At 52.8% G+C, this 26380-nt stretch overlaps 1 protein-coding gene across 1 annotated transcript; it reads right to left on the bottom strand.

Moving 5' to 3' along the window:
• Positions 1–214: 214 nt before the first annotated feature.
• On the bottom strand, positions 215–22226 carry CAMK1G (calcium/calmodulin dependent protein kinase IG). Its single transcript, XM_064173462.1, has 13 exons — positions 21963–22226; positions 14352–14469; positions 11128–11256; positions 10561–10635; positions 9142–9280; positions 8370–8493; positions 7090–7165; positions 6404–6516; positions 5588–5666; positions 5025–5112; positions 2802–3226; positions 2138–2270; positions 215–798 (listed from the first exon to the last, which is right to left on the bottom strand). The coding sequence occupies exons 2-12, from the start codon at positions 14441–14443 to the stop codon at positions 2177–2179; spliced, it is 1434 nt and encodes a 477-aa protein (XP_064029532.1). The 5' UTR covers positions 14444–14469; positions 21963–22226; the 3' UTR covers positions 215–798; positions 2138–2176.
• Between the last annotated feature and the right edge of the window lie 4154 nt (positions 22227–26380).

The raw sequence follows: 26380 nt of genomic DNA, 5'->3' as shown, positions 1-26380 counted from the left end.
CTGTGTTTGTACAAAGGAGAGAAACCCAAGGCTGATGCTCGGAGGTGAAGTCAGATGTCTCGTTTGACTTTCTGCCATAAGCTGCTTGTTTACTGTGTGATGCTTGGCCAGCAAAATACCAGAGGGAGCAGGTCTGCAGATGCACAGGGAATGCTTTAGAGAGGACTTAATAGACCATTTCCACGTCAGGTTTCTATGAATAATCAAGAGGCACTTTACAAAACAAAACCCAGCTTTATTAAGCAAGTATTTATTGTGCAATTACAGGCTTGGAAGCAGGGAACTTAGACCTTGCTGTGATTATTGTCAGACATATGGAGCTTGCTAGCAGGTTTGTCTCTTTGTAGCTGATGTGAGAACTGGGCAGCTGGTGGATGCTGAACTTCAGACAGCCAAAGCCTGAGACTAACCAAACCCCAAGGAGGGGATAGGGTGAAGACTGTAAAAGTGACTGAGTAAAGCTCTGCATGGCTTTGGCTTGCAGGGTCTGTGTTGTGCAGTGCATTGGACAGGTGAACAGAATACAGAAACCAGCAGCTGACAGCACTGAGCTATGTGGTATGGAAAATATACACTGAGATGCCAGCAGCAGCCTCTGACTTGCCCTTGCCTTCTCCCAGCTGTAAGGATCCAGACCCCCCCCCCCAACTCCGAGGTCACTGCTGGGATGGATTCCTGGGATTCACCAGCTGGTCGCTTCTGGCCGCTGCTGCCGCCTGCTCCTGGCGGGACAGGGCTGCTTTGCACTGCTGATGTCTGGCTTCGAGTGCAGGAAGGAGTCAAAGAGCCCTTCTGTTTCTGCAAGAGAGAGAATTTCAGCTGAGGACTGAGCTGTGCTTTGCTAGGCTGCTGCTTTCAAAATGTGCCATTAATAAGCAGTGCTGTAGGGGTTAGGAGCAGCTGAGAGCCCTTTGTGTGCCTGGGTGAGGAAGGGGTTTTATGTGACTGATCATTGGCATGGACCCTTTCGGAGCCTGCTGCAGATCTGACTTTCATCTGTCTCCTGGTTTAATCCTTTGTGTAGCACAGCCCTGCTGATACAATCTCATCGCTGGAGAGTGCCACAGAAGACGGCAGCAGTCAGTTCACTCTGTCTGGCTGTTGTGGAGAGCTCTGCAGGCGTTGAGGAGCACTCTTTGTTTCGGGATCTAACAGCAATGCCTTCTCTTCCTGCTCTGGCACAATGTGCTGCAAACGCTAACAGCTTAGCTGCTCCGGAATTAACCCAGGCTGTGCTCAAACAAGGTGGAGCTGCTCTGACTCTGCTCTGCTCACCTACAGAACGAACATCTCTGCACACTCTGCTCTCTGGTAACAAAGCAACTTAAACTGGCTAGCTTGGATCACAGCTGGGGGAGGGAATGGCCCTTCAGGCTGCAGAGGTGTCCTGCCTCTGCTTGGTCATGGACCAGAGCCTGTTGTCAGCCCTTTGCTTGTAGAATCACAGAATCAGTCAGGGTTGGAAGGGACCACAAGGACCAGCCAGTTCCACTCCCCCTGCCATGGGCAGGGGCACCTCACACTAGATCAGGCTGCACACAGCCTCATCTAGCCTGGCCTTAAACACCTCCAGGGATGAGGCTTCCACCGTCTCCCTGGGCAACCCCTTCCAGGTTCTCACCACCCTCATGCTGAAGAACTTCTTCCTAACATCCAGTCTGAATCTCCCCATTTCCACCTTTGTTCCATTCCCCCCAGTCCTGTCACTACCTGACAGCCTCAGAAGTCCCTCCCCAGCTTTCTTGTAGGCCCCCTTCAGATACTGAAAGGCCACAATAAGGTCATGCAGCTGAGCCCCAGCTATGAAGCTGTTTGATTCCAGGATGATTCCCAGTGAGTAGCTCTGAGCAACTGCAGAGCTGAGTGTTGCAGGTCCATGCTCGGTGCCCTTTCCCACACTCCTTGGGCACCCCTGTTGTAGTGTAAAACCTCAATTCAGAGTCCCTGGACTGGCCTTAATGGAAGCTGAGAGATGATTTGTTCCTCCAGAGGTGGTTTAGCTCAGGCTTTTTCTGCTGGAACCTCTCTGTGAGTGAGTATATTTTGTGCAGCATCACTTGGCCAGTTGTGCCTGTCCCTTTCTCATGCCACAGTGGGATTAATTAAAGCAGCTGGTGATTGGGTCATGAGCACTTACCAGTGGGTGATGTGGGGAGCCTGCTGGCTGCCCTCCTCATCACATGATGAGACAAACTCCAGTTTGCCCAGTGCCACAGTGTGAGGAGTGCTTACTGCTTTTCATTGGAACCAGAACTTCTGATTTGAAGTGGCTGGTTGGGAATGGGAGAGTGGGAAGAGAAAGAAGACAAAGAGAGAAGCAGCAAGTTACCATCACTGCACAGGTGAGCCCAAGTTGTGGGGTTTAGTACAAAGACCATCAGGTGCTGAGAGCAGAGCAGAGCAGAGCTGGGTGTGAGCCAAGGCTGCAGTAAGGGCAGAGGCCAGTTGGTGCCAGCCAAGTAACTGGCAGCAGCAGCAGCTTTAGCCATGGGCAGTTTTGGTTCTGGGAAAGCAAATGTGCTCAGGTTGCTGGTGCATGGAAGCAGAGCCCTGCTGCTGTGGCTCACAGCCAGCTCTGCCACAGCCTGGCACTGTGCCCCACCTGATGCTCCTACAAGTATGGAAAACCCTTGGCTGAGCACTGCCATCCAGCCAGTCAAATCCTTTGCTTCTCTGCTCATTCCCTCCCTCCTTTCTACCTCTGCTTGGGGCTGGTCACTTCAGTGCCAGGCAGCTCTCTCCAGAGGTAGGTGTTCCCACGTTCTTTGTTGGAAGTTCTGGCCAATGACCTGGGTACCTACTGGGATTTGGAGGACTTCTTAAGGAGCACTGTCTCGGAGCAGAAGGACACCTTTGCTTTCTCATGCCCCACACAGGCTGGGCTGCAGCCACAGGACGTTCTGCTTGGTGGGCTGTGGTTGTCTGGCGGCGCTGGGCTGCTGCCCGTGGGCACTGATGTGTTCTCTGAGCTCTGCAGCTCCTGCTCTTGCATTCCCGTGTCCTGCTCCAGCTGGCTGGGAGGCTTTGGACAGCCCTGGGTGGGGGCCAGAGGGAGCGGCGGCTCCTTGTCTTTGCCTGGTGTTGCTGGCAGGGTGGGCAGCGAGGGGGCGTTGGGTCTGGATGTCTCTGAGACCTGCAGGGCAGGGAGGGAGCCTCCAGCCGCCCCCTGGCCGTTCATGTGGAGCTTCTTCATGTGGTGCACCACGGCCGCGGCGTTGAAGGCTTGCTGGGGAGGGAGACAAAAGCCCCACGGTGAGCACCTGGTGCTGCCAGGCTGGCTGAGGGGTGAAGGAGTTGTCCCCCTTGAGCTGATGGCTGCCTGGGCTGAGCAGAGGACAGGGCTTGGTGAGCTCTGAGTGGCTGTTTGCAGACTCACAGCAGCATGCAGGCTGGCAAAGCCCCTCAGGAGCACCAAGGCCAACCTAGAACCCTGCTCTACAACATTCACCTTCAACCATAGCCCCAAGCACCACATCCAAACTGCCCTGAAACAGCCAGGCTGGGGGACTCCAGCACCTCCCTGGGCAGCTCACTGCAGTCCCTGACCACTCTCTCCATGAAAAACTTCCTCCAATCTAAACCTCCCCAGCCTCAGCTTGAGGCTGTTCCCCCTTGTTCTGTCTCCAGTGACCTGTGAGAAGAGAACAGCAGCAGCCCTCATAAACCTCTCTGTGGGAGTGGGATGTGCTGAGCCCTGGCATGAACCCCATGGTTTCACCCAGTGCCACCAGTGAAGGTGGTGAGACACTGGCACAGGTTGCCCAGGGAGGTTGTGGAGCACAGAAGCACCCAATGCTTTTGAAGACATCTCAGTGGGCAGTGGTGGGGATCAGCTGTGAGCTGCCCCAGTGTGAAGCAGGGACTAGAGCTGAGTTCTGAGCACTCACAGAGCTGTTGTGCACACTGTGCCTAGGGCATTCCACCTTAACCAAAACTCATGGTGTAAATAAAGTATCAATTTATCTTCAAGGCTGAAAGGTGGAAAAGCTGGAATTGCCTCCCCAGGAAAGCTGATGGAGCAGGAATTTCACTCCCTCTGTATAAAGGCAACAAGCTTGGCCCCCTCCCTTTGCTCTCCTGGGGAGGCTGCTATGGTGCAGTGTTAGTGAGGAGCCTACCAGCAGGAGTTGCAGCAGGGACCATTGGTCCAAATGGACTATAAAGACAGGCTGAGAGTTGGGGCTGTCCAGCCTGGAGAGGAGAAGGCTGCAGGGAGACCTTAGAGTTGCACTGCCATATCTGAAGGGAACCTGCAGGAAGGCTGGGGAGGGACTGCTGAGAAGGGTTTGTGGTGACAGGATGAGGGGCAATGGTTTGAAACTGGAGCAGGGCAGGCTGGACATTAGGAGGAAGTTCTGCACAATGAGAGTGGTGAGACACTGGAACAGGCTGCCCAGGGATGTGCTTGTGGTCCTATCCCTGGAGACATTCAAGATCAAACTTGAAGTGGACTTGAGCAACCTGCTCTAGTTGGAGGTGTCCCTGCTGCCTGCAGGGGAGTTGGACAAGATGACCTTTAAGGCTCCCTTCCAACCAACAGTGAATCTGTGAAACTGCAGATGGTTTTCAGGCAGTCTTTGGAGGACCTCAGCTTTTGGGTGCTTACTCAGATCTTTACAACTGCCTGAAGGGAGGCTGTAGCCAGGTGGGGTTGGGCTCTGCTGCCAGGCAGCCAGGGACAGAAGAAGGGGACACAGCCTCAAACTGTGCCAGGGCAGGTCTAGGCTGGATGTGAGGAGGAAGTTGTTGTCAGAGAGAGTGATTGGCATTGGAATGGGCTGCCCAGGGAGGTGGTGGAGTGTCTGTGGCTGGAGGTGTTGCAGCCAAGCCTGGCTGGGGCACTTAGTGCCATGGTCTGGTTGGTTGGGCAGGGCTGGGTGCTAGGTTGGGCTGGCTGAGCTTGGAGGTCTCTTCCAGCCTTGATTCTCTGACTCTACTCACACAGCCAAGGCCTTGCTAGATGGCAGCAACTGGCATTTGTTAGTGAAATGGCTGCAGGCTCCCAGCAGCAGCAAGTGCCTTACCCTCCATTTGCTCTTTGCAAAGTTTTTCTGGATCTGAGCACTGACAGATGGGTAAATGTCACGGTGCAGGGCTGTGTTTCCATTAATCCTGCAGATGGGGAGAGAAGAAAATGGGCTCGTGGGCAGATGGCATTTGTAAGGCATTCCACATTCAGGAGGCAACTAACTGCTTTGTAGGTTCAATCAGCAATAATTAAACCCAAAGGAAAGGAAAGAGAGGAAAAAAAAACAACACAAGCAAACCAACACAGCAACAAAACGTAACACAAACACAACACTTCAAAGCTTGGGAAGGCTCAGGGTGGGATTTCTTCTGTGCCTCTCTGTTTGTGGAGGCAAATAGCCACAAATTGCAGCTTTAATTGTTCATTGTTTTCTTCTTTAGCACATGAGAGAAAGCAACACCCAAAAAACCCAACCAACAAACCACCCAGGGCCAGGCTGATGGTGACAACGGGGGCTGGGGAGATGCTTTCACTTCTCAGCCATCACCACCTGGAGGTTATTAAATTCCCCCCCCCCCCCCCCGGCCACCAATCACTGCTGGGCTCTGGTCCTCTCACCATGGGTGCCTCAGGGCTTCTTCACAGGTGAACCTTGTGGTTGGGTTTTTCTCCAGCAAGTGTCTGATGAAATCCTTGGCTGTTTGGGAGGGGAGGAGAAGCAGAGAGAAGAGTTTGTTTGCTCCTCATTCCGAGATGTGGTTCTACCAGGACATGGCAAACACTTGTGGACATCAAACTGTTGGAGCAGGAACAGAGCAGGCCACGAAGGTGATCTGAGTCTGGAGCACCTCTGCTATAGGGACAGGCTGAGGGAGCCAAACAGACTACATAGGAGGTCCAAATAGAGTATAAAGGGGGTCCAAATAGACTGTAAAGGGATCTAAATAGACTATAAAGACAGGCTGGGAGAGTTGGGGCTGTTTAGCTTGGAGCAGGCTCCAGGGAGATTTTAGAGCAGCCTTCAAGGGGGCTGCAGAAGAGGTGGGAAAGGACTTTTTAAGAGGGCTTGCAGTGACAGGATCTTAAAGCTCAGCCAGTTCCAAGCCCCATGCCATAGGCAGGGACACCTCCCACTAGAACAGGTTGCTCAAGGCCTCATCCAACCTGGCCTTGAACACCTCCAGGGAGGTTGTGGAGCACAGAAGCATCCCAAACTCTGCCAGTGCAGCTCAGCTTTGGTGTCCTCACTCCTGTCAGTGCAGCCAGTTCCTACACCTGGGGTTAGCTGCTGAGCTACTCAGTGCTGCATCTAACCTGTCCCCTCCCTGCTGGGGCAGGATGTTCACAGGGTGCAGGAGGACTTGAACCAGGGTTCCTGTGGGTCACAGAGCTCTGGGGGCTGCAGTGGGATACTTCCCAGGGGTGGAGTTTTACCTGACTCGGAGATGTCATCCCAAAACGGAGACTCAAACTCGTAGTAGCCTTCCTTAATCTTTTCAAACAGTTTGGATTCAGTCTCTTCATAGAAGGGAGGATAACCACACAGCCTGGAACAGAGCAGAAAGCAGTGACCCTCCAGGAATGGGGCAGAAAGCAGTGACCCTCCAGCCATTCCCATCTGCACAGGCTCCTCCACAGCCTGGCCAGCTTGGGCACACCCAGGCTGCCCTGTCCACCCATCTGTCCCTCACAGCTCACTGTGTGGGTAAAGCTGCAGAAAAGAGTTAAAATCTCAGCAGCAGCAGTGAGAGGACAAAGCCACAGCTGGTACATGGCTGTGTGGCGTGGGAGGAAATGAAACAAGAAGTACCCAGGAAAGCTGAAAGATACTTGAAGGCAGCTGGAAGAAAACAAAGCCTAGGATGAGGCAGAGCACGGAGGAGATGTGACTCCTGCCATCTCCTCTCCGGTGATTCCCCACACCCCTCTCGTTTCTAGGGGCTCAAGGACCTGTGCAAAAGGAGAACACAGCAGTGCTGCTTCCATCCCTCTGCTCCTGCAGCAGAATGGGAGCTCCAGGATCGCCTCTGCTCGCACCACTGCTCTGCAGGGCTGTGGGAAGCCAAGGAGGAGTTGGAAGTCATGGAAAAAGAACTGGGCAGCTGCTTGCTGTTACTCACAGGATATAGGTGATGACTCCAATGGACCAGCAGTCCACAGCTTTGCTGTATGGTTTCTGGGCAAGGACTTCAGGGGCTGCAGAATGGCAAAGCCAAAGGAGAATTCACAGCATCACAGCAACATTCCAGTTGGGAAAGCCTCTCAGGGCCACCATGTCCAACCTAGATCCCTACTCTACAAGATTCACTTTAAACCATATTCCCAAGCACCACATCCAAACGACTTCTAAACACATCCAGGGTTGGTGACTCCACCACCTCCCTCTGCAGCTCATTCCACTCTCTCTGGGAAAGAATTTGTGCTAATGTCCAGTCTAAACCTACTCAGTCACAGCCTAAGACCATTCCCTCTTGTTCTACCACTACCTGTCAGAAGAGACCAGCACCAACCTCTCCGTAACCTCCTTTGGGGCAGCTGTAAACAGCAGTGAGTGGCTGTGTGAGTAGACTCATAGAATCAAGGCTGGAAGAGAGCTCCAAGCACATCCAGCCCAACCTAGCACCCAGCCCTGGCCAAGCAACTAGACCATGGCACTAAGTGCCCCAGCCAGGCTTGGCTTCAACACCTCCAGCCACAGCCACTCCACCACCTCCCTGGGCAGCCCATTCCAATGCCAATCACTCTCTCTGACAACAACTTCCTCCTAACATCCAGCCCAGACCTGCCCTGGCACAGCTCCAGGCTGTGTCCCCTTCTTCTGTTGCTGCCTGGCAGCAGAGCCCAACCCCACCTGGCTACAGCCTCCCTGCAGGCAGCTGCAGACAGCAATGAGCTCTGCTCTGAGCCTCCTCTGCTGCAGGCTGCACACCCCCAGCTCCCTCAGCCTCTCCTCCCAGGGCTGTGCTCCAGGCCCCTCACCAGCTTCATCGCCCACAGACTAGGAAGGAGCAGTGGCACTTTCTGCCTGAACCTGGAGGCGTTAAGCACTACACTGCAGATCGAGGCAAGGCAGTCTCGTGGACAGCAAAAAAAACCCCAAACTCCCATTTTTGTTCAACTGCTATTTGTACTTTTTCAGTAAATACATGACTAATGCTGAAAAATTGCTCTTAAAATGCTCCTTTTCTCTCTGCTTTTAAACCCTCTGGGGTGGTTCTGTCTCTGCACTGAGCTATAATCCACTCTTTCTGTGGTCCATGCACTGCATCCGTGAGGAGCACCTTGTTATTAATGTAATTATGGATTTTTTTCCCCCCTTTCCCTTCCTGCTAGGCAACCTACAGAACATTCACAACCAGGCAGCCTCCCAGCAGAAGCCCATTCCTGATTCTTGGCTTACCGACGTATCCCGGAGTCCCGCAGGCAGTGGACATGATGCCATTCTGCTCCATTTTGGACAAGCCAAAGTCTGTGATCATGATTTTGGAGTTGTCTTCAGGAGTAAGGTAAAGAAGGTTTTCAGGCTGTGAACACAGAGCAGGCAGAGGTAGAGGTCACAGAATCACAGAATGGCAGAGGCTGGAAGGGACCTCCAAAGCTCAGCCAGTCCAATCCCCCTGCCAGAGCAGCATCACCCAGAGCAGATCACACAGGAACACATCCAGGGGGGTTTGAATATCTCCAGAGAGGGAGACTCCACAACCCCTTTTGACAGCCTGTGCCAGGGCCCAGTCACCCTCACAGGGAAGAAATTCCCCCTCCTATTTCCATGGAACTTGTTATGCCTCAGCTTCCACCATTGCCTCTTGTTCTGTCACTGGCATCCCTCAGCAGAGCCTGGCTCCAGCCTCCTGCCATTCACCTGCACACATTGATAACCATTGCTGAGGTCACCTCTCAGGCTTCTCTGCTCCAAGCTCCCAGCCCCAGCTCCCTCAGGCTCTCCTCCTAACAGAGCTGTTCCATTCCCTTCAGCATCTTTGTGGCTTTGTGCTGGACTCTCTCCAGCAGTTCTATGTCCCTCTTGACCTAGGGGTCCCAGAACTGGATACAGCACTCCAGATGTAGCCTCAGCAGGGCAGAGCAGAGGGGCAGGAAATGTGGGGTAGAAAAATGGAAAGAAAGAAGAGAAAGTCCTGGAGAGAGCAGCTGCAGCCTGGCAGAGGTCTCACCTTCAGGTCACGGTGGACTATTCCATTTTCATGCAGGTACTTGACCGCTGTCAGGACCTGGTGGATCACCACACTGGCATCTTTCTCGGTGTAAACTCCTCGCTCCAGGATCCGGTCAAACAGCTCTCCCCCGGATACCCTGGGGCAATGGCAGTGCAGAAAGGAAAAGATTGGGGGTGGGGAGTGGGGAAATTGTTTAAATAAAGCTATTCAGTGTCAGGCAAGCTGAGGGAGCTGCTCCTTTTGCAGCTCCTCCTGCAGCAGCAGCAGCAATGCTCCCTGGGCAGCAGTGAGCTGAGACTGAAGGATGTTCCAGAGTGCAGTCACTGAGGTTGGAAAAGCCCTCTAAGGTCATTGAGTCCAACCATCAACTCAACACCACCATGGCCACTAAACCAGGTTCTAAAGTGCCATGTCCACACAGTTTTTGAGCAGCTTTGGGGATCACAGGCTCACAGGGTGTCAGGGGTTGGAAAGGACCCAAAGAGATCATCCAGTCCAACCCCCCTGCCACAGCAGGACATCCAATCTAGCTCAGGTCACACAGGAACACTCCAGACAGGCCTTGAAATGCTCCAGGGAAGGAGACTCCACAACCTCTCTGGTCAGCTTGTACCAGTGCTCTGGGACCCTTCCAGTAAAGAAGTTCCCCCTGGTCTTGAGGTGACTCCAGCACAGAATCACAGAATTAATCAGGTTGGAAAAGACCTTCGAGATCATCAAATCCAACCTATCCTAACACCTTCTGATTAACTAAACCCCGGCACTAAGTGCCTCATCCAGTCTCCACCACCTCCCTGGGCAGCCTGCTCCAGTGCCTCACCACTCTGTTTACCATTTCAAGGTGCAGCAACCATTTCTGATAACCCTTGGGAGTTTGAGTGAGGCTATGAGGCACCTCCCAGCCGGTCTGAGCTGCAGGTGGGCAAGGGTGGGCAGGTTTGCCTCCAGGCTCTGCTCCACCAGTGGAGCTGGGGTTTTGTGTGACTGCTTCCCAGCTAAATTTGCAAGTTAGCAGCAGCAGCAGCCGGGTGCTGGGAGCTGGTGCCCGCCACGAGCTGCTTTCTCTGCTGCTGACATGTTGCCCACTTTCATTTCTGGAAACCCTGCGTGGCACAGCTTTAATTAGAAAGACTTCTGTCTCTGCCCTGCTAAACTGTGAGGAATTCATCTGCATAAATAGATCCCTGATCTTGGTTCTGGAAAACTTCTCTGCTAAAACGAGCCAGGGCCCAGCCAGCAGGAACAGAGTCCAGCATAGCTCAAGCCACCAGCGAGGGGGGTTTGAGCAGCTCTGGGCTGTGCAGCCTTTACACGAGGGATGCTCCACTGTGGAGGTGCTGCCATACGATGCTTCACCCCGGTCCTGCCACTCTTCTTCTTCTGTGGCCCACACAGAATGGCTCTGCTGATACTTACAGCTGCATGACCAGGTAGAAGTGGGTTGTGCTTTCGTAAATATCTTCTAAGGTCACAATGTTTTCGTGCTTTATCCTGCAAAGACAAGCGTGGGTCAGCAGCGAAGGCAGCCGGCACAGAAGTGGCTGCTCCAGAGGCAAACCCGACAGTCCTTAATCACCTTAATCACCAGTGAAAGTTCAGTGGCTGATCCCCCTGACCCTGCCTGCCAGAGGATCCTCCACACTGCTGCAAGCTGCCTGTGGAGCAGCAGCACAAACAGAGCCTCTCATCCCTCAGCAGCTGCCTGCTCTGTGCCAGGCTGGTGACTGGGGGTGCAGAACTGTCCCCCACCTTGGCCTGCTTCTCCTTCCTTGTGCACTGCTCTGCTCCATCTGTTTCCTTCCACACACCCAGGGCAGCTGAGGGGTGAGAGAAGGAATTGCTCATCTGCTCCCTCACAGTCACATTCCCCTGTTCCTGAGGAGGAAATGCTTCTTGCTGCATTTCACTCTTAACTGCAGGGCCACACACCCTGGGGAGGGACATCTGCCCTGCTTTGCAAGCACAGGTGCTTTACATACTCACTTTTTCAGCACTGCTATTTCGTTCTCCAAGCTGCTGTCCCTTGTGAGAGGAGACTTCTTGATGCATTTCAGAGCAAAGAGCTTGCCTGTGCTTCTTTGCTTCACCAGGAACACCTCGGAGAAGGCACCTCTGAAAAGAGAGCAGAAGTCTTTCAGTAGCTGCTGCTGCTGCTGTGGACTGGAAGGGGACTTAGAGGAAAGAGAGAGAAATTACTCCCACAACGTTGGAGTAATTTAACTCTAAGTGGGTGCTGATTGTGAAGCTAGAACTGCATTTGGTCAGTGCAAGATTATGCAATCTGTAGGGGGGAGGGAAGAACCCAAACCTCCCAATTTTCTCTGTTGGTAGAGCAAAAAGGTTAGTTTTGAATAATTCATCATGAAGCTGTGTTGAGTTAGTGGAGGAAAAATAGATCCCTGCAATGAAATCAGAGTCCTGAAGAATGGGATTTAAAGACAATCAAGTGGTTTACTCCTGCAGGTGCCAGGCTTGGGTGAGCTTCAGCAGTGCCAGGTGTGGAGCACACTCTGGGGAGGCTGAAGGCCTCAGCAGGAGGTTTTCAGCCTGTGCTTCAGCTGGGTGCAGGAGGCAGCAGCCAAATTCCTGCTTAATCCCAATGGTGTTTCCTCCAAGTTCCCATGAGGAGAAACCACAGCGAGGGTGGTGGAGCCCTGGAGCAGGCTGCCCAGAGGGGTTGTGGAGACTTTCCAAACCCACCTGGACATGCTCCTGTGTGAACTACCCCAGGGGAGGGGAGGTTGGACTTGATGATCTCTGGAAGTCCCTTCCAACATCCCAAGTTCTGTGATTCTGTGATTGTCTCAAGGCAGCCCTTGGCTTTCCCTGGTCAGCATTGCCCTGAGGACTGGCACAGCTGAAGTGCAGTGGGGAGAGCCCAGTTAGGTTATGCTTAGAGTCTGTCAACCAAAGCTCTCTGTATCTAAGGTGCAAACCAGCAGGATAACCTCAGCTAATGCTTTCACTCAGCACCTTGTGTGTTCTCCTTCCTGCAGGGACTGCTAACACTTGCAAGCCCTTTGTGACAGTGAGTGCCTTGTCCAGTCCTGCTGCCAGCTCTGCCCAGTGCAGCCACCAGCAGGTATTTATAACATGCCTAAACTCTCAATCCTGTTAAAGGTTTGTCTCAGGCAGCTGAACACGTGTCTGGGCATAGTGACAGTGCATCCTTTGCCAGGCCAGTCCTCAATAATCCTCATCAAATGAGCAACAGATTAGTTCATGGTGGTGAAATGGAGCTCACTGCTGAGTCTGCAGAGGCCTCGGGGGCAGAGTGAGGAAGGTGAGCACCGTGGAGGCAGCTCCTTGGTCAGGATGTTCTTGCAGCAAAGCCAGGGAACAAGGGCAGCAAACCTGGAGCTCCTGGATCTGCTAAAGGGCTCCAGCACCCTGCAGATGGGTGGAGCTGAACCCAGCTGGCATCTGGTGCCTTGCTCGTGCTTCTCTTGGCAAGTTGCAGCCAGAGATGATGCAGAGGGAGAGCTGGAGCCAAAGGCAGCTCCTCACTCAGCTCTGCTTTCTGCATCCTCCCAAAACAGCACACAAGACCACTGGGGTTGTGAGGAACTGGGCTGTGCCAGGACTAGTGCCTAGCAAGGAACTACAATAACCAAACAGACCAAAAACCACCACCAAGGAAACCCCAACCACATCACCCCCCAAGCAAACAAAACCCAAACAGCCAAACCCAGACCAACACCTCCCCAGATTTTTGGAAAGGCTCAGTCCCAATGGCTTGATTCCAATCTTTGCTTCACTCAGTAAATCAGGTGTAATGATCTCCTCCCTTCTGGCCCCCAAAGCAGTTGGTGCTGGGACCTTGATCTTGTGTCACAGATTCACAGAATGGTTTGAAGTGGAAGGGGCCTTAAAGCTCATCCAGTTCCAGCCCCTTGCCATGGGCAGGGACACCACCCACTAGCCCAAGCTGCTCAAGTTCTCATCCAACCTGGCCTTGAATAAAATTTCAAGGAGGAGGCACCCACAACCTTTCCACATCTTTCTTCTTTTATCCCTATAAACCTTGAGGGCTGTTTCATGGAAATGCCTTTCAGGTTCCTGAGAGCTCCCAGGGAACAGGCAGGGATGTCCTTGCTAAGGTCTCTGATCCAACAGTTGTTGTATTTGCTGGGGAAGTTGACAGTGAGTTTCCAGGTAGCTTTAGGTCCTGGATCTTCCTTCCTGTTCCTCAGCCAGCTGAAGTGGTGCACGTGGAAAAGACCCAATTTCTAATGCTAATTTTCCCCATTAATCTAATAGGAGGAAATTAGCAACCTACAAATCAGCTGCTGAAGCATCTGTTGGATGTGGCTGTCCCAAACAGTTTATAATAATTATGTCCCTTATTTAAAACTGATGAATCAACAAGTTGGCAAGGAAAGAACAAAGCTTTGCTAACCTCCATCCTTCAGGGAAAGCTGTTGGATAATGTAACCAACCTCTGAGGCTGACCAAGAACAGGATGGTTTTAAATGTGGCCAAGCTCTGGAAGAAGCTCTGTTGGGAGCTTTTGCTGTGGCTTCAGGAGTCCCAGGGAATGTGACAGAGCTCACTGGTGGAGGTAATTCAATTCCTCCTCCACTGCCACCTTGGAAATGTTTCCTTGTCTCATTTGCATGAACAGGCAAAGGAAGCTGATAAGTCACAGAGCAGTATTGTACAACTTGAACATCCGTGTTCTTGTTTCAGCCCTCAACTGAGTCAGGCTTTATGAGCTAAATATACAGCTCAGAGCCATGCCTTGACCTTGCCTGACCTAGCAGCAGAGCAGTGTTGCTCAGCAGGAAAAGAGCAGATACTCAACTAGGCTGCCATACAGGCTTGGAGGGAAAGGAGGAGAGGGCAGAGCTGCCCCAGAGCTGTGCCATGGGCTAGGGGGGAAGGAGCTGCTTTGGTAACACTTGGCAAGGTGTGAGCAACCACACAGCAGTGATGGAGCACCCACCCCTCACCAGAGACATTCACCCCTCACCTGGGACACCTACCCCTGACCTAGAACAGCTACCCCTCATCTGGGACATCTGCCCCTCACCTGGGACATTCTCCCCTCATCTGGCACACCTACCTCTCACCTGGGACACCCAGCCCTCACCTGGAGACTGCTGCCTGTGTCAGGAGCTGTTTTGCCATGGCACTGTTATTGCCCTGGCTGGGAAGCTGGTGCCTGGAGGTGGCTGTGTGTGGGCAGCAGCTCTGGTGGTACTTACGACCCCAGGGCCTCCATGAAGATGAAGGTTTTCCGGATGTTGCTCGTCTGCTTCTTCCAGGAGCTGCTCTCATCCTCTTCCTTGCGACCCATCTCCTCCAGAGTGGAAGCAGGGAATGCTGTGAGGAAGAAGAGAAGAAGAATCACAGAACCACAGGAACATCCAGGCTGGAAAAGCCCCTCAGGATCATCAAGTCCAACCTAGAACCCTACTCTGCAAGATTCACCTTAAACCATAGCCCTAAACACCACATCCAAAGCACCCTGAAACACATCCAGAGTGGGTGACTCCACCACCTCCCTGGGCAGCTCATAAAGAGGTGAGTGACAGGGCAGGAAGAAGTCAGGAGCTGGCTGGATTCAGGGTTTGCTTGGTCAGAGGAGTCAAGAGCTTTGCAATTTTGTGCTGCTTTTGCTACTGCCAGCTGCTGGTGCTGCTCATGTCCCTGCCTGAGCTCCTGCTCCAGCCATCAGGGCAGCCAAGCACCCAGCAGCTGGGGAGGAGCAGTGACCGTTTGGTGAGTGCACTCTCAGCAAGCCTGCAGATGGCACCAAGCTGTGTGGCAGTCAACTTTAGCACTAGAGGGCAGGGATCCATCCAGAGAGACCTGGCCAGGCTACAGAGGTGTGCCCAGGCCAACCTCATGACATTCAACAAGGCCATGTGATCAAAGATCCCATTCTGTGCTTCTGTGCTCCACAACCTCCCTGGAAGTGTTCAGGACCAGCTTGGATGAGGCCTTGAGTGACCTGTTCTAGTGGGAGGTGTCCCTGCCTATGGTAGGGGCTTGGAACTGGCTGAGCTTTGAGCTCCCTTCCAACCTAAACCATTCTATGATTCTCCCCTGCCAGTGTCCTCATTTAGGTGCCAGGTGGTGATGAGAAGTGTTTATGTTGTGCTTTATAGTGAGTAGGTAAAACCTCCCTGCCCAATGGTTGCTGGTTTTAAGGTAAAGAATCCCTGATTAGTGGATTAGAAGTTAGGTGCAGCCAGCAGTAGAGATGGAGTGAAGCTGAGCTGCTCTCTGGCTCCAATAATGAACAGTTTCTAAAGCTCACCACTGCAGGGAGGGGAATTGACATCAAACATTTTGTTGATCTGTCTTGTAGAGTTTGCACTGCTGTCAGCTTTAATTGCTGTTAATTGCCAGATTGCTTTTGCTCTGAGTCACAACCTTCCCCTTGCCTCAGCTGTGGTGCTGGTGGGAAGCTGCTAGTGAGGCAAAAGGGTGCCCAGTTTTCAGTCCCCTGCCCTCTGATGGTTGTCTCTATGCTGCAGGCGTGGAGCCAGTGGTCCCTGCCTGCAGTCCCTGCCTGCAGTCCCCAGCCCACTCGGTGAGCAGGGGGTGGTGAGAGCAGCTCAGAGAAAATGTGGCTTTCTGGAGGCATCCCAACACTGCAGCTCTGCAGCTGCCTGCAAGGAGGCTGGAGTGAGGTGGGGGTTGGTCTCTTCTCCCAAGTAACAAGTGGCAGGGTGGGAGGAAATGGTCAGGTGAGGTTTAGGTTGGTTATTAAGACAAATTTCTTTGCTGAAGGAGTGGTCAGGCACTGGAACAGGCTGCCCGTGGAGGTGGTGGAGTCACTGCCCCTGGAGCCATGTAAAGGTGGCCCCTGGGGAGGGGTGTTGGGTGGAGGCTTGGACTCGATGACTTAAGAGGTCTTTTCAACCTTTTAGTTTGAGGAAAAGGAGGCTGAGGGAAGACCTCACTGCTGTTTACAGCTACCTTAACATTGTGGAGAGGCTGCTGCTGGGCTCTTCTCACAGGAGAGACAGAACAAGGGGGAATGGTCTCAAGCTGAGGCTGGAGAGGTTTGGATTGAACATTAGGAGGAAGTTTTTCATGGAGAGAGTGGTCAAGGAGTGGAATGAGCTGCCCAGGGAGGTGGTGGAGTCACCCTGATTGTGTTGCTTGGGGCTATGGTTGAAGGTGAATGTTGTAGAGTAGGGTTCTAGGTTGGCCTTGGTGCTCCTGAGGGGCTTTGCCAGCCTGCATCTTGCTGTGATGCTGTGATTAATGCCCCTGTGATTCTGTGCAGGGTGGTGGCTGAGCAGGTGTGATCAGCACTGGAGGATGTCACTGCAGCAAGGCTGACCTGGCAGTAAATGCAGCCATGAGGCTCTGGCAGATCCATGAGTCTGAATGACTGTTCATGAATGGCTTGGCCTTGGTCTGGTCTCAGCTCCCCACCACCACTAAGCTCTTTAGAGTGCAGCCTGAGCAGCACTGCTGTGATAACAGAAGGTTACACCATCAGCCCTGGGGAGCTCAGAGGAGGAGAGCTTGCCAAGCTCTGGGAGGTGTGAAATGTTACACAAACATCTAAGCACTCTTAAGAAGATCAGGTCTAACACTACAGAGCTGAAAGTACTCTGGAAGGTGAAACAGGAGCCCTGAGAGTAGTTTAAAATACTTCTTTAAGTGGCTTGTCCACACTGTCAGGCTGCAAAAGCAATACATGGAAAGTGTGGGGGTGTTCAGTCTGGAGAAGAGCAGCCTGAGAGGGAATCTTCTCAATGCTTACAGCTATCTGAAGGGTGGGGGGCAAGAAGAAGGGGCCAGGCTGCTTTAACTGGTGTTCTGAGATAGGACAAGTGGCAGTGGGTACAGACTGGAACCCAGGAAGTTCCACTTCAGTGTGAGGAGAAAATTCTTTGTGGTGTGGGTGCCCTGGAACAGGCTGCCCAGAGAGGTTTGCAGAATCTCCTTCTCTGGAGTCTCTCAAAACCCACCAGGATGTGCTTCTGGGTGACCTGCCCTGGGTGATCCTGCTTTGATAAAGGGGTTGGATTTGATCTCCAGAGCTCCCTTCCACCTCCTACCATTCTGTGATTCTATGGTTTTATGTCCCCGTGCAGCAGGGGGGTTGGGTGCTGACAGCAGCCCCCTTGGCACATGGATCATCTCCTTGTGACATAGAGCATCTTCTCAAGAGGAGGGATCATAGAATCAGCCAGGTTGGAAGAGAGCTCCAAGCTCAGCCAGCCCAACCTAGCACCCAGCCCTGGCCAACTAACCAGACCATGGCACTCAGTGCCTCATCCAGTCTCCTTCTGAACACCTCCAGCCACGCCCACTCCACCACCTCCCTGGGCAGCCCATTCCAGTGCCAATCACTCTCTCTGACAACAACTTCCTAACAACATCCAGCCTAGACCTGCCCTGGCACAGCTTCAGGCTGTGTCCCCTTCTTCTGGTGCTGCTTGCCTGGCAGCAGAGCCCAACCCCACCTGGCTACAGCCTCCCTGCAGGCAGCTGCAGACAGCAAAGGGCTCTGCCCTGAGCCTCCTCTGCTGCAGGCTGCACCCCCCAGCTCCCTCAGCCTCTCCTCTCAGGGCTGTGCTCCAAGCCCCTCCCCAGCCTTGCTGCCCTTCTCTGGACACCTTACAGTACCTCAGCATCTGAGCTGAGGAGCCCAGAACTGGACACAGCACTCAAGGTGTGTCCTGAGCAGTGCTGAGCACAGGGGCAGAAGAACCTCCCTTGTCCTGCTGCCCACACTGCTCCTGAGCCAGCCCAGGAACAGTTGCCTCTAAGCCTATGAGACAGGGCTGAAGCCCTGGAAAGACAAAGCAGCACCTTCTGTGTGATAATAACCTGCCTTGGAGAAGGCAGAGGTACTAAAGCAGAGAAAAAGCCAAAAGATCTCATTGCATGCCAGGCAGCTGAGATATTGAATTCCTCCTGAACCTAGTTTATCTCCTTAATTAGCACAGTTTCAGGGTTTTGAGCTCCTTGACACATTTTCTTTTAGAGGTTAATTTAATGTTACTGAAAACAAAATTAACTCATCTGTAAACAGCTGAAGGCTTCAGTCCATAAAATCACCAAAGGCCAAGGTGTACTTGACCTTTATTTACCTTCTGGGCTCTGCTGTCTGTGTACCTCCAAGAAATACAACTTCTTCTCCAACCCCCAGCCATATCTTGCTGTTTGGAATCAGTGAGGATCAAAAGCTCTTCACAAATCAGTTAGTTAAAACCTTCCTGCTGACATTTGGAGTCCCCAAAAGGGAGATTTCACAGAATCATGGAATGGGTTAGGTTGGAAGGGACCTCAAAGCTCAGCCAGTTCCAACCCTCTGCCATAGGCAGGGACACCTCCCACTGGAACAGGTTGCTCAAGGTCTCATCCAACCTGGTCCTGAACACCTCCAGGGAGGTTGTGGAGCACAGAAGCACCCAATGTGATCTTTGATCTTTGATCACATTGGGTGCTTCTGTGCTCCACAACCTCCCTGGGCAACCTGTGCCAGTGTCTCACCACCCTCAACCTGTGCCAGTCTCTCACCACCCTCTCTGCAAACAACTTCCCACCATCCAGTTTCAGTCTCTCCCCCTGCCAGTTTCAACCCATTCCTCCTCATCCTGTCATTACAAGACCAATTTCCTTTGCAGCCATCCTCCCACCCCAAACTTCTACAGATGTGGAATGGCACAGAGAGAGGCTTTGCAGCAGGGACCTTCAGGTGAGTGTTACCCACTCGGATTAAATATCAGTGTCAGTGTGGTGTTGAAGGGCTGGGACAATCCAGGTGCCCTCTCCATTTTCCCCCCCCAGCTTTCTGTCAAACAAAGACTATCAAGGGTAAAAAAAAAAGAAGTAGGTCAGCCTGGCTCCAGGGAGATCAGGATTTTAGTCCATGTTCCTCTGCAGCCCCTGCAGCTTGAGAGCAGTGCGGTGCAGAGAGCTATCTCCAGGGGAGGCTGGACTGTATGGCAGGGCAGAGGTGACTCTTTGTGCCCTCTCTATGAGAGGTGACAGCAGAGCCATGAATCAGAGTTGTTTTGGTTGGAAAAGACCTTTAAGATGGTCCAACCACTCTCTAACTCTGCCAGGGCTGGGGCTGAAGCATATCCCTCAGCACCGCATCTCTGCACCTTTCAGCCACCTCCAGGGATGGAGATTCAGCCACCTCCAGGGATGGGGACTCAGTCATCTCCCTGGGCAGCCTGTTGCAGCCTTTGAGAACCCTTTCAGTGAAGAATTTTCTTCTAATCTCCAACTAAACCTTCTCTGGTGCAACTTGAGGCCATTTCCTTTTGTCTTTTCACTTCTTAGCAGACAGAAGACCCAACCCCTCCATTCTATGACTCTGGCCCGTTTGAGCGCAGATTTGCCCAACATTTGCTCATCAGAGCTCAATTCCCTTCATGTTCTGAGGCTGAGCACCTTGTCAATTCAACAAGTTGCTCTTTAAAATGAGTTTTGCTTCTCAGGGAAGGTAGCACTGTGTTTTCTTCAGCCTCCTGTGAATCATCTGCTCATCTTCGAGTTCCTCCTTCTGCCACTCACCGTGCAGCATTTGGTGTTGCTGATATCTGGATGAATAGCTCTGGCTCCCTACATGTGTAGTTGATTTCCTGCTTTCTCAGTTTTGCTCTGCCATCATGAGCAAGTCATTTCCTGCCTCCCCTTGCCTTTCTGCAAGGGAGGGAAGGAAATGTTGCTATTCTGAGAGCAAAACAATGAGATGTTGGAGTTGGCTGCAATGGAGAGCTGCCTATGAGCTTGGGTGAGGAATGCTTGCCCACCTTCTTCTTTCCTCCTGCTCTTCTCAGTGCTTTTCTCTCTTTTGATTCATGGGAGAGTATTTGCAGAGATGCTTGCTGCAGCATCCAGAGGTTTCTTGGTCCAGCTCTGGAGTCCTCAACGCAGGAAGGGTATGGGCCTGATGGAGTAGGTCTTAAAGGAGGCCACAAAGGTGCTCAGAGGGCTGGAGCACCTCTGCTCCAAGGACAGCCTGAGAGAGTCAGGGCTGTTCAGCCTGGAGAAGAGAAGGCTCCAGGGAGACCTTAGAGCTGCCTTACAATACCTGCTGGAGAGGGATTGATTAGAAGGGCTTGGAGTGACAGGACAAGGGACAGTGGTTTGAAACTGGAGCAGGGGAGATTTAGTTTAGACATTAAGAGGAAGTCCTGCACAGTTGAAGTGGTTGAACACTGGATCAGGTTGCCCAGAGAAGTGGTTGAGGCCCCATCCCTGGAGACATCCAAGGTCAAACTTGACGTGGCCCTGGGCAGCCTGATTGTGTTGGGCATGTCCCTGCTGACTGCCAGGGGGTTGGACAAGATCACCTTTGAAGGGCCTTTCTAACCTGGTGCAATCTGTGAATCCTGAGAGCTGGGACTTCATGCTGCAGGCTCTGAAACTGTGCTTTTGCTGGCTGTAGTGGAGCCACTTGTTGCACTGTGCAGCACACAGCTGAGGCATTTGCTGTCTGGGTCTGGTCGTTTACCCAGGCCCTGGCCCAGCAATGTCCTGACTGTCTCTGTGGGGTTAACAGGGTCCAAGGTATCTCCTCACTTTGAAGCTTTGCTTTACACAGGAGTGAAAAACATCACAACCAAAGCTGGGCACACAGACCTTGTGCTGCTATTCCTGCCATCTGACGTGTCCCTCTGCCTGCTGGATCCATCATACAGGCATCACCCTCAGCTTGGTGGGCAGCCCTTCCAGCCCCAGCAGGGGGGTGCAGGGACACAGGGCACCCAGTACCCACTTGGCAAGCACATTATTTTAAGCACCTGCTCTAGAGCAGGGCACAGGTTCCCCTTGTTGCCCATTCACCCTCTGGCAGTGCAAGGACAGCAGCGTGTGAAGATTGCTGGGTTAAGTAGGAATGCTCATGAATTAAGGTCCCTTTGGAGATGAAACTGAAGCACATACCACTGCTCTAATTTCTTTAGCTTCTCTTCCCCCCCTCATCACAACAAATTAAGCAGTCAGCAGCACTTCAGTTTGATGAGTAGAAGGTGAAGGTAGTGAACAGCTCTAATATTAATGTCTAACCTTCTACTAAGGCTAAGTCAATAACCAGGGCTGCTGCTCTGCTCTGGCTGCTCCAGCCAAAGCCACACCAGCTCTGGGGACATAAAGGATGTTGTGATGACCTTGCTTAAAGATTTCCTGGAGGAATCTGTTCTGCTTTCCTATCTCCCAGTAACAAATCCCTCCGCAGCCAGACCCTGCTCCTGAATGGATGCATTGCATTAGCAAATTGTTGGAAGGCATGATTAATGGTCTTGTGACAAAGTTCCGTGTGGAGGGGGAAGATGCACTCTGCTTGCATGGCTTTGCCTTTGGAATCCGAAAGAAGTTTACAGCAAAGGAGGAGAAGGCAAAGTCAAAGCGCTCTGCTTTAACAGCCACCCCAAACCCCCGAGCCATCTGCATGTGAATGACTTCACTGCCAAGCCAACCTCTGTGTGCTCAGGGACAAAAGAAGGAATTGGAGCTCGCCATCAACAAAACAAACCCACGTTCAGCATCTTGTGCTCGCCCCAGCGCTCCATCGCCTCCGGAGCAGCACCTGAACTCCACAGCCCTCGATAGCAACACTTGCAGCATCCCTGTTTTCATTAGGAATATTTCAGATGCCTTCAATTACTTCCGAAGTTAAAATGCCAGGAGGCAGCTTTCTATGAAAGGGCTAAATATAACCCAAGCGCTGGAGGACACTCGAGTGATGCGCTGGGAAGTCCTCCCGTTTTTGCCTCTTCCTAGAGAAAATGCCTTTGGAAAAGCCCTGCTCAGCCAGAATCCCACCTGCTCCCTGCCTGCAACAGCCAGGAAAAGCGAATGGCTATGGAAGGAAAGAAAATTCTGCTTACCCAAGTCAGCACAAACAAAGCAACTCCTGTTGGCTGCTGCTCCGGCTCGGCTCTGCGGGGATTAGAGCCCGCTCGGTGCTCACCGGCAGCAGGGAGGAGGAGGAGGAGATGATGATGGCTCTGCCGTGGTGGTAACCAGGCAGCACTTCACCGCCAGTACAGTGCCAGGAGCAGGAGCTGCCCGTGGGTGTGGGTGTGCTGGCAGGGCGCGGGCACCTGGCAGCGCGGGCACGGGATGCCAGAGCTTCAGCAGCGGGAGCTGCTTCGGCTGCTGCTGGGAGGGATGGAGCAGGCTGTGTGGCAGGGGCTGCTCCTCACCGGTACCCAGCTCGGTGCGGAGATACTCCCGGCTGGAACGCAAATAGAATTTGCCTGAATCAAACAAGTGACTTCTTAGTATGTAAAAGGGGAAAAAAAACACCGTAAAAGCAGCTCCATTTTCTTTTGCCTGACATTGGGAGTTCTGTGGGGACACAGCCTGGAGCAGGACTGGACCAGGACAGGGTATCCCATGGGATGCTCCAGCCCTTTCCCCTCCAGCACTGCGAAGGTGATGCTCTCATTGTTAGATGCCACAAAACCGTGGAGAGAAAAAACAAAACACCCAAAAATCATTAATCTCCATGCCCACCTTTTGGGGCTGTTTTTGGCCAGTTCTGGACTCTCCAGTTCAAGAGGGACATAGAACTGGTAGAGAGAGTCCAAGGCAGAGCCACTGTTAGGAGGAGAGCCTGAGGGAGCTGGGGCTGGGAGCTTGGAGGAGCCTGAGAGGTGACCTCAGCAATGGTTATCAATGTGTGCAGGTGAGTGGCAGAGGCTGGAGCCAGGCTCTGCTGGGTGATGCCCAATGCCAGCACCAGGGGCAGTGGTGGAAGCTGAGGCAGAGGAAGTTTCATTTAAACGTGAGGAGGAATTCTTTTCCCTGTGGGGGTGGCACAGCCCTGGCACAGGCTGCCCAGGGGGGTTATGGAGTCTTCCTCTCTGGAGATATTGAAAACCCACCTGGATGTGTTCCTGTGTGATCTGCTCTGGGTGATGCTGCTCTGGCAGGGGTGTTGGACTGGCTGAGCTTTTGAGGTTCCTTCTAGCCCCTGACATTCTGTGATTCTCAAGGCACTGGGAAGAGAAGAAGGTTATCAGGAGCAGTCAGCATGGATTTACCAAGGGGCAGTCCTGCTTGCCTAACCTGAGAGCATTTTATGATGCCATAACTGAATGGTAGATTCAAGGAGAGCAGTGGATGGAGTCTACCTTGACCTTGGCAAGGCCTTTGACACCATCTCCCATGGCAGGTTAGTGAGCAAGCTGAGGCAGTGTGGGATGGAAGAGCAGGCAGTGAGGTGGGTTAGGAACTGGCTGCAAGAGAGAGTTCAGAGGGTGGTGATCAATGGTGCCAGGTCCAGCTGGAGAGCTGTGACCAGTGGTGTCCCCCAGGGATCAGTGCTGGGGCCAGTCCTGGTCAACATCTTCATCAATGCCATTGCTGAGGGCACAGACAGAGGCTGCTCAGCAAGTCTGCTGCTGACACGAAGCTGGGAGGCTTGGCTGAGACAGCTGCAGGCTGAGCTGCCATCCAGAGAGCCCTGGGCAGACTGAGAGCTGGGCACAGAGGAACCAGATGAGGTTCAGCAAGGACAAGGAGGATGCATCCAGCAGATCAAGAGAGGTTCTCCTCCCCCTCTGCTCTGCCCTGCTGAGACCTCATCTTGAATACTGTGTTCAGGTTTGGGCTCCCCAGTTGCAGAGGGACAGGGATCTGCTGGAGAGGGTCCAGCAAAGGGCCATGAGGATGATGAGGGGACTGGAGCACTGCCTGATGAGGAGAGGCTGAGGGCCCTGGGGCTGCTCAGTCTGGAGAGGAGAAGACTGAGAGGGGATTTGATAAATGTTTATAAGTGTCTGAGGGCTGCCAGGAGTGGGGGACAGGCTCTGCTCACTGCTCCCTGGGGTAGGACAAGGAGCAATGGGTGTAAGCTGCAGCAAAAGAGCTTCTGCCTCACACAAGGGGGAACTTCTTGGCTGGAAGGGTCCCAGAGCCCTGGCACAGGCTGCCCAGAGAGGTTGTGGAGTCTCCTTCTGTGGAGCCTTTCCAGGCCTGTCTGGATGTGTTCCTCTGTGCTCTGTGTTAGATAGGATTGTCCTGCTCTGCCAGGGGAGTTGGACTGGATGCTCTCCTTGGGTCCCTTCCAACCCCTAACACCCTGTGAGCCTGGGATTCTCTGGTTTTGACTTCCACACCCTCTGTGTGTGCCCTCCCAAGCAGCACAGAGCAGGAAAGGTTGAGAGCCCTGTGGAGCTTTCCTGCAGCACAGGGTTTTAGAGCTGGCAATAACAACTTTACTGACTGCACTGGCAGTTGATTTACACTGCCACCTAGAATAATGCATGGGGAAAGTACAGATCATTGCAAAGTTTAGCTTTATATCAGGAATAAATCAGCTCTGAGGCAACACTGGCAAAGCACACTGCTTTTATTTAGGTTTTTTTCCTCTCTATGTCTCTTTTGGCTTTAGGAGCTTCATTCCAAGGGGAGGCCTTTGTGTCTTTTTTGGCCAGACTCCATCACATTTGCTGTCTACAACTCCCTGAAGGGACATTGTGGAGAGGCTGCTGCTGGGCTCTCCTCACAGGTCGCTGGAGACAGGGAATGGCCTCAAGCCAAGACTGGGGATGTTTGGGTTGCATATTGGGAAGAAGATTTTCCACGGAGAGAGTGGTGAGGGACTGGAATGAGCTGCCCAGGGAGGTGGTGGAGTCACTCAGCCTGGCTGTGTTTCTGGGTGGTTTGGATGTGGTGCTTAAGGCTATGGTTTAAGATTCACAGATTAGGGTTATAAAATCAGGGAATCAGGCAGGCTGGAAGAGAGCTCCAAGCTCAGCCAGCCCAACCTAGCACCCAGCCCTGCCCAACCAACCAGACCATGGCACTGAGTGCCCCAGCCAGGCTTGGCTGCAACACCTCCAGCCACAGCCACTCCACCACCTCCCTGGGCAGCCCATTCCAGTGCCAATCACAACTTCCTCCTAACATCCAGCCTAGACCTGCCCTGGCACAGCTTCAGGCTGTGTCCCCTTCTTCTGTTGCTGGCTGCCTGGCAGCAGAGCCCAACCCCACCTGGCTACAGCCTCCCTTCAGGCAGCTGCAGACAGCAATGAGCTCTGCCCTGAGCCTCCTCTGCTGCAGGCTGCACCCCCCCCAGCTCCCTCAGCCTCTCCTCCCAGGGCTGTGCTCCAGGCCCCTCCCCAGCCTTGCTGCCCTGCTCTGGGCACTCAGGAAGTAAATCCAGAGAAGTGCTGTTGGGAACTCAGGGCTTTCCAGGAGCTTGACTCATGGGTTGTAAAGTCTTGGGCCTGGCAGCACCAGGAGGAGGCGAGCCCCAGGGGTGGGACAGCTTTGTCACTGCTTGTGCCCAGCTGCAGCATCCCTGGAATTCGCAGGCTGGGGCCAGCAGAGAGCACTGCAGCACAGCCGATGGCAGCAGCACGGCTGGAGCAAAAATAAAGAACTAAGGGCTCCTGCCAGCACTGCAGCTGGGATTTCTGAGCGGGGAGGGGAAGGTGCTGGCCTAGATGAGCTCCTTGAAATGATGTGCAGTTCACTCACCTGTCCCTCTCCAGTGGCACCTGGAAGCTGAGAATGTTCCTTTGTTGCCTGAGAGCAGACACCGACTGTAAAGCCAAGGAGGTTCCCTCCTTTCATGCAGGACTGGGAGGGAGCTGATGGGGAAGGAGATGCTGCTTCTGCACAGCCTGTGCTGGGAAGTGCTGCTCTTGTCTACAAGCTGTGCTTCCACAGAGAACCTGGTGAGAGTGGTAGCTGGTTGGTTGGTGAAACTGGTAACTGGTTGGTGAAACTGGTAACTGGTTGGTGAAATTGGTAACTGGTTGGTTGGGGAAACTGGTAACTGGTTGGTGAAACTGGTAACTGGTTGGTTGGTGAAACTGGTAAGTGGTTGGTTGGTGAAATTGGCAGCTGGTTGGTTGGTGAAATTGGTTGGTTGGTGAAATTGGTAAGTGGTTGGTTGGTGAAATTGGTTGGTGAAATTGGTAACTGGTTGGTTGGTAAAATTGGTAACTGGTTGGTTGGTGAAACTGGTAAGTGGTTGGTTGGTGAAATTGGCAGCTGGTTGGTTGGTGAAATTGGTTGGTTGGTGAAATTGGTAAGTGGTTGGTTGGTGAAATTGGTTGGTGAAATTGGTAACTGGTTGGTTGGTAAAATTGGTAACTGGTTGGTTGGTGAAACTGGTAAGTGGTTGGTTGGTGAAATTGGTAAGTGGTTGGTTGGTGAAATTGGTTGGTGAAATTGGTAACTGGTTGGTTGGTAAAATTGGTAACTGGTTGGTTGGTGAAATTGGCAGCTGGTTGGTTGGTGAAATTGGTTGGTTGGTGAAATTGGTAACTGGTTGGTTGGTGAAATT

The sequence above is a fragment of the Pogoniulus pusillus genome, chromosome 39, assembly GCF_015220805.1.
Source record: "Pogoniulus pusillus isolate bPogPus1 chromosome 39, bPogPus1.pri, whole genome shotgun sequence".
Classification (NCBI taxonomy): domain Eukaryota; kingdom Metazoa; phylum Chordata; class Aves; order Piciformes; family Lybiidae; genus Pogoniulus; species Pogoniulus pusillus.
This window is presented reverse-complemented; position numbering and strand designations above follow the sequence as displayed.

What these genes read in the sequence shown, in the direction of transcription:
- CAMK1G (XM_064173462.1), bottom strand. Translation starts at nt 14,443, where the DNA reads ATGGGTCGCAAGGAAGAGGATGAGAGCAGCTCCTGGAAGAAGCAGACG. An exon ending in TAGTCCACCGTGACCTGAAG is followed by an intron (nt 8,494 to 9,141) that starts GTGAGACCTCTG and finishes CTGTGTTCACAG; the next exon opens with CCTGAAAACCTTCTTTACCT. An exon ending in GGATGACATCTCCGAGTCAG is followed by an intron (nt 5,667 to 6,403) that starts GTAAAACTCCAC and finishes CCTCCCAAACAG; the next exon opens with CCAAGGATTTCATCAGACAC.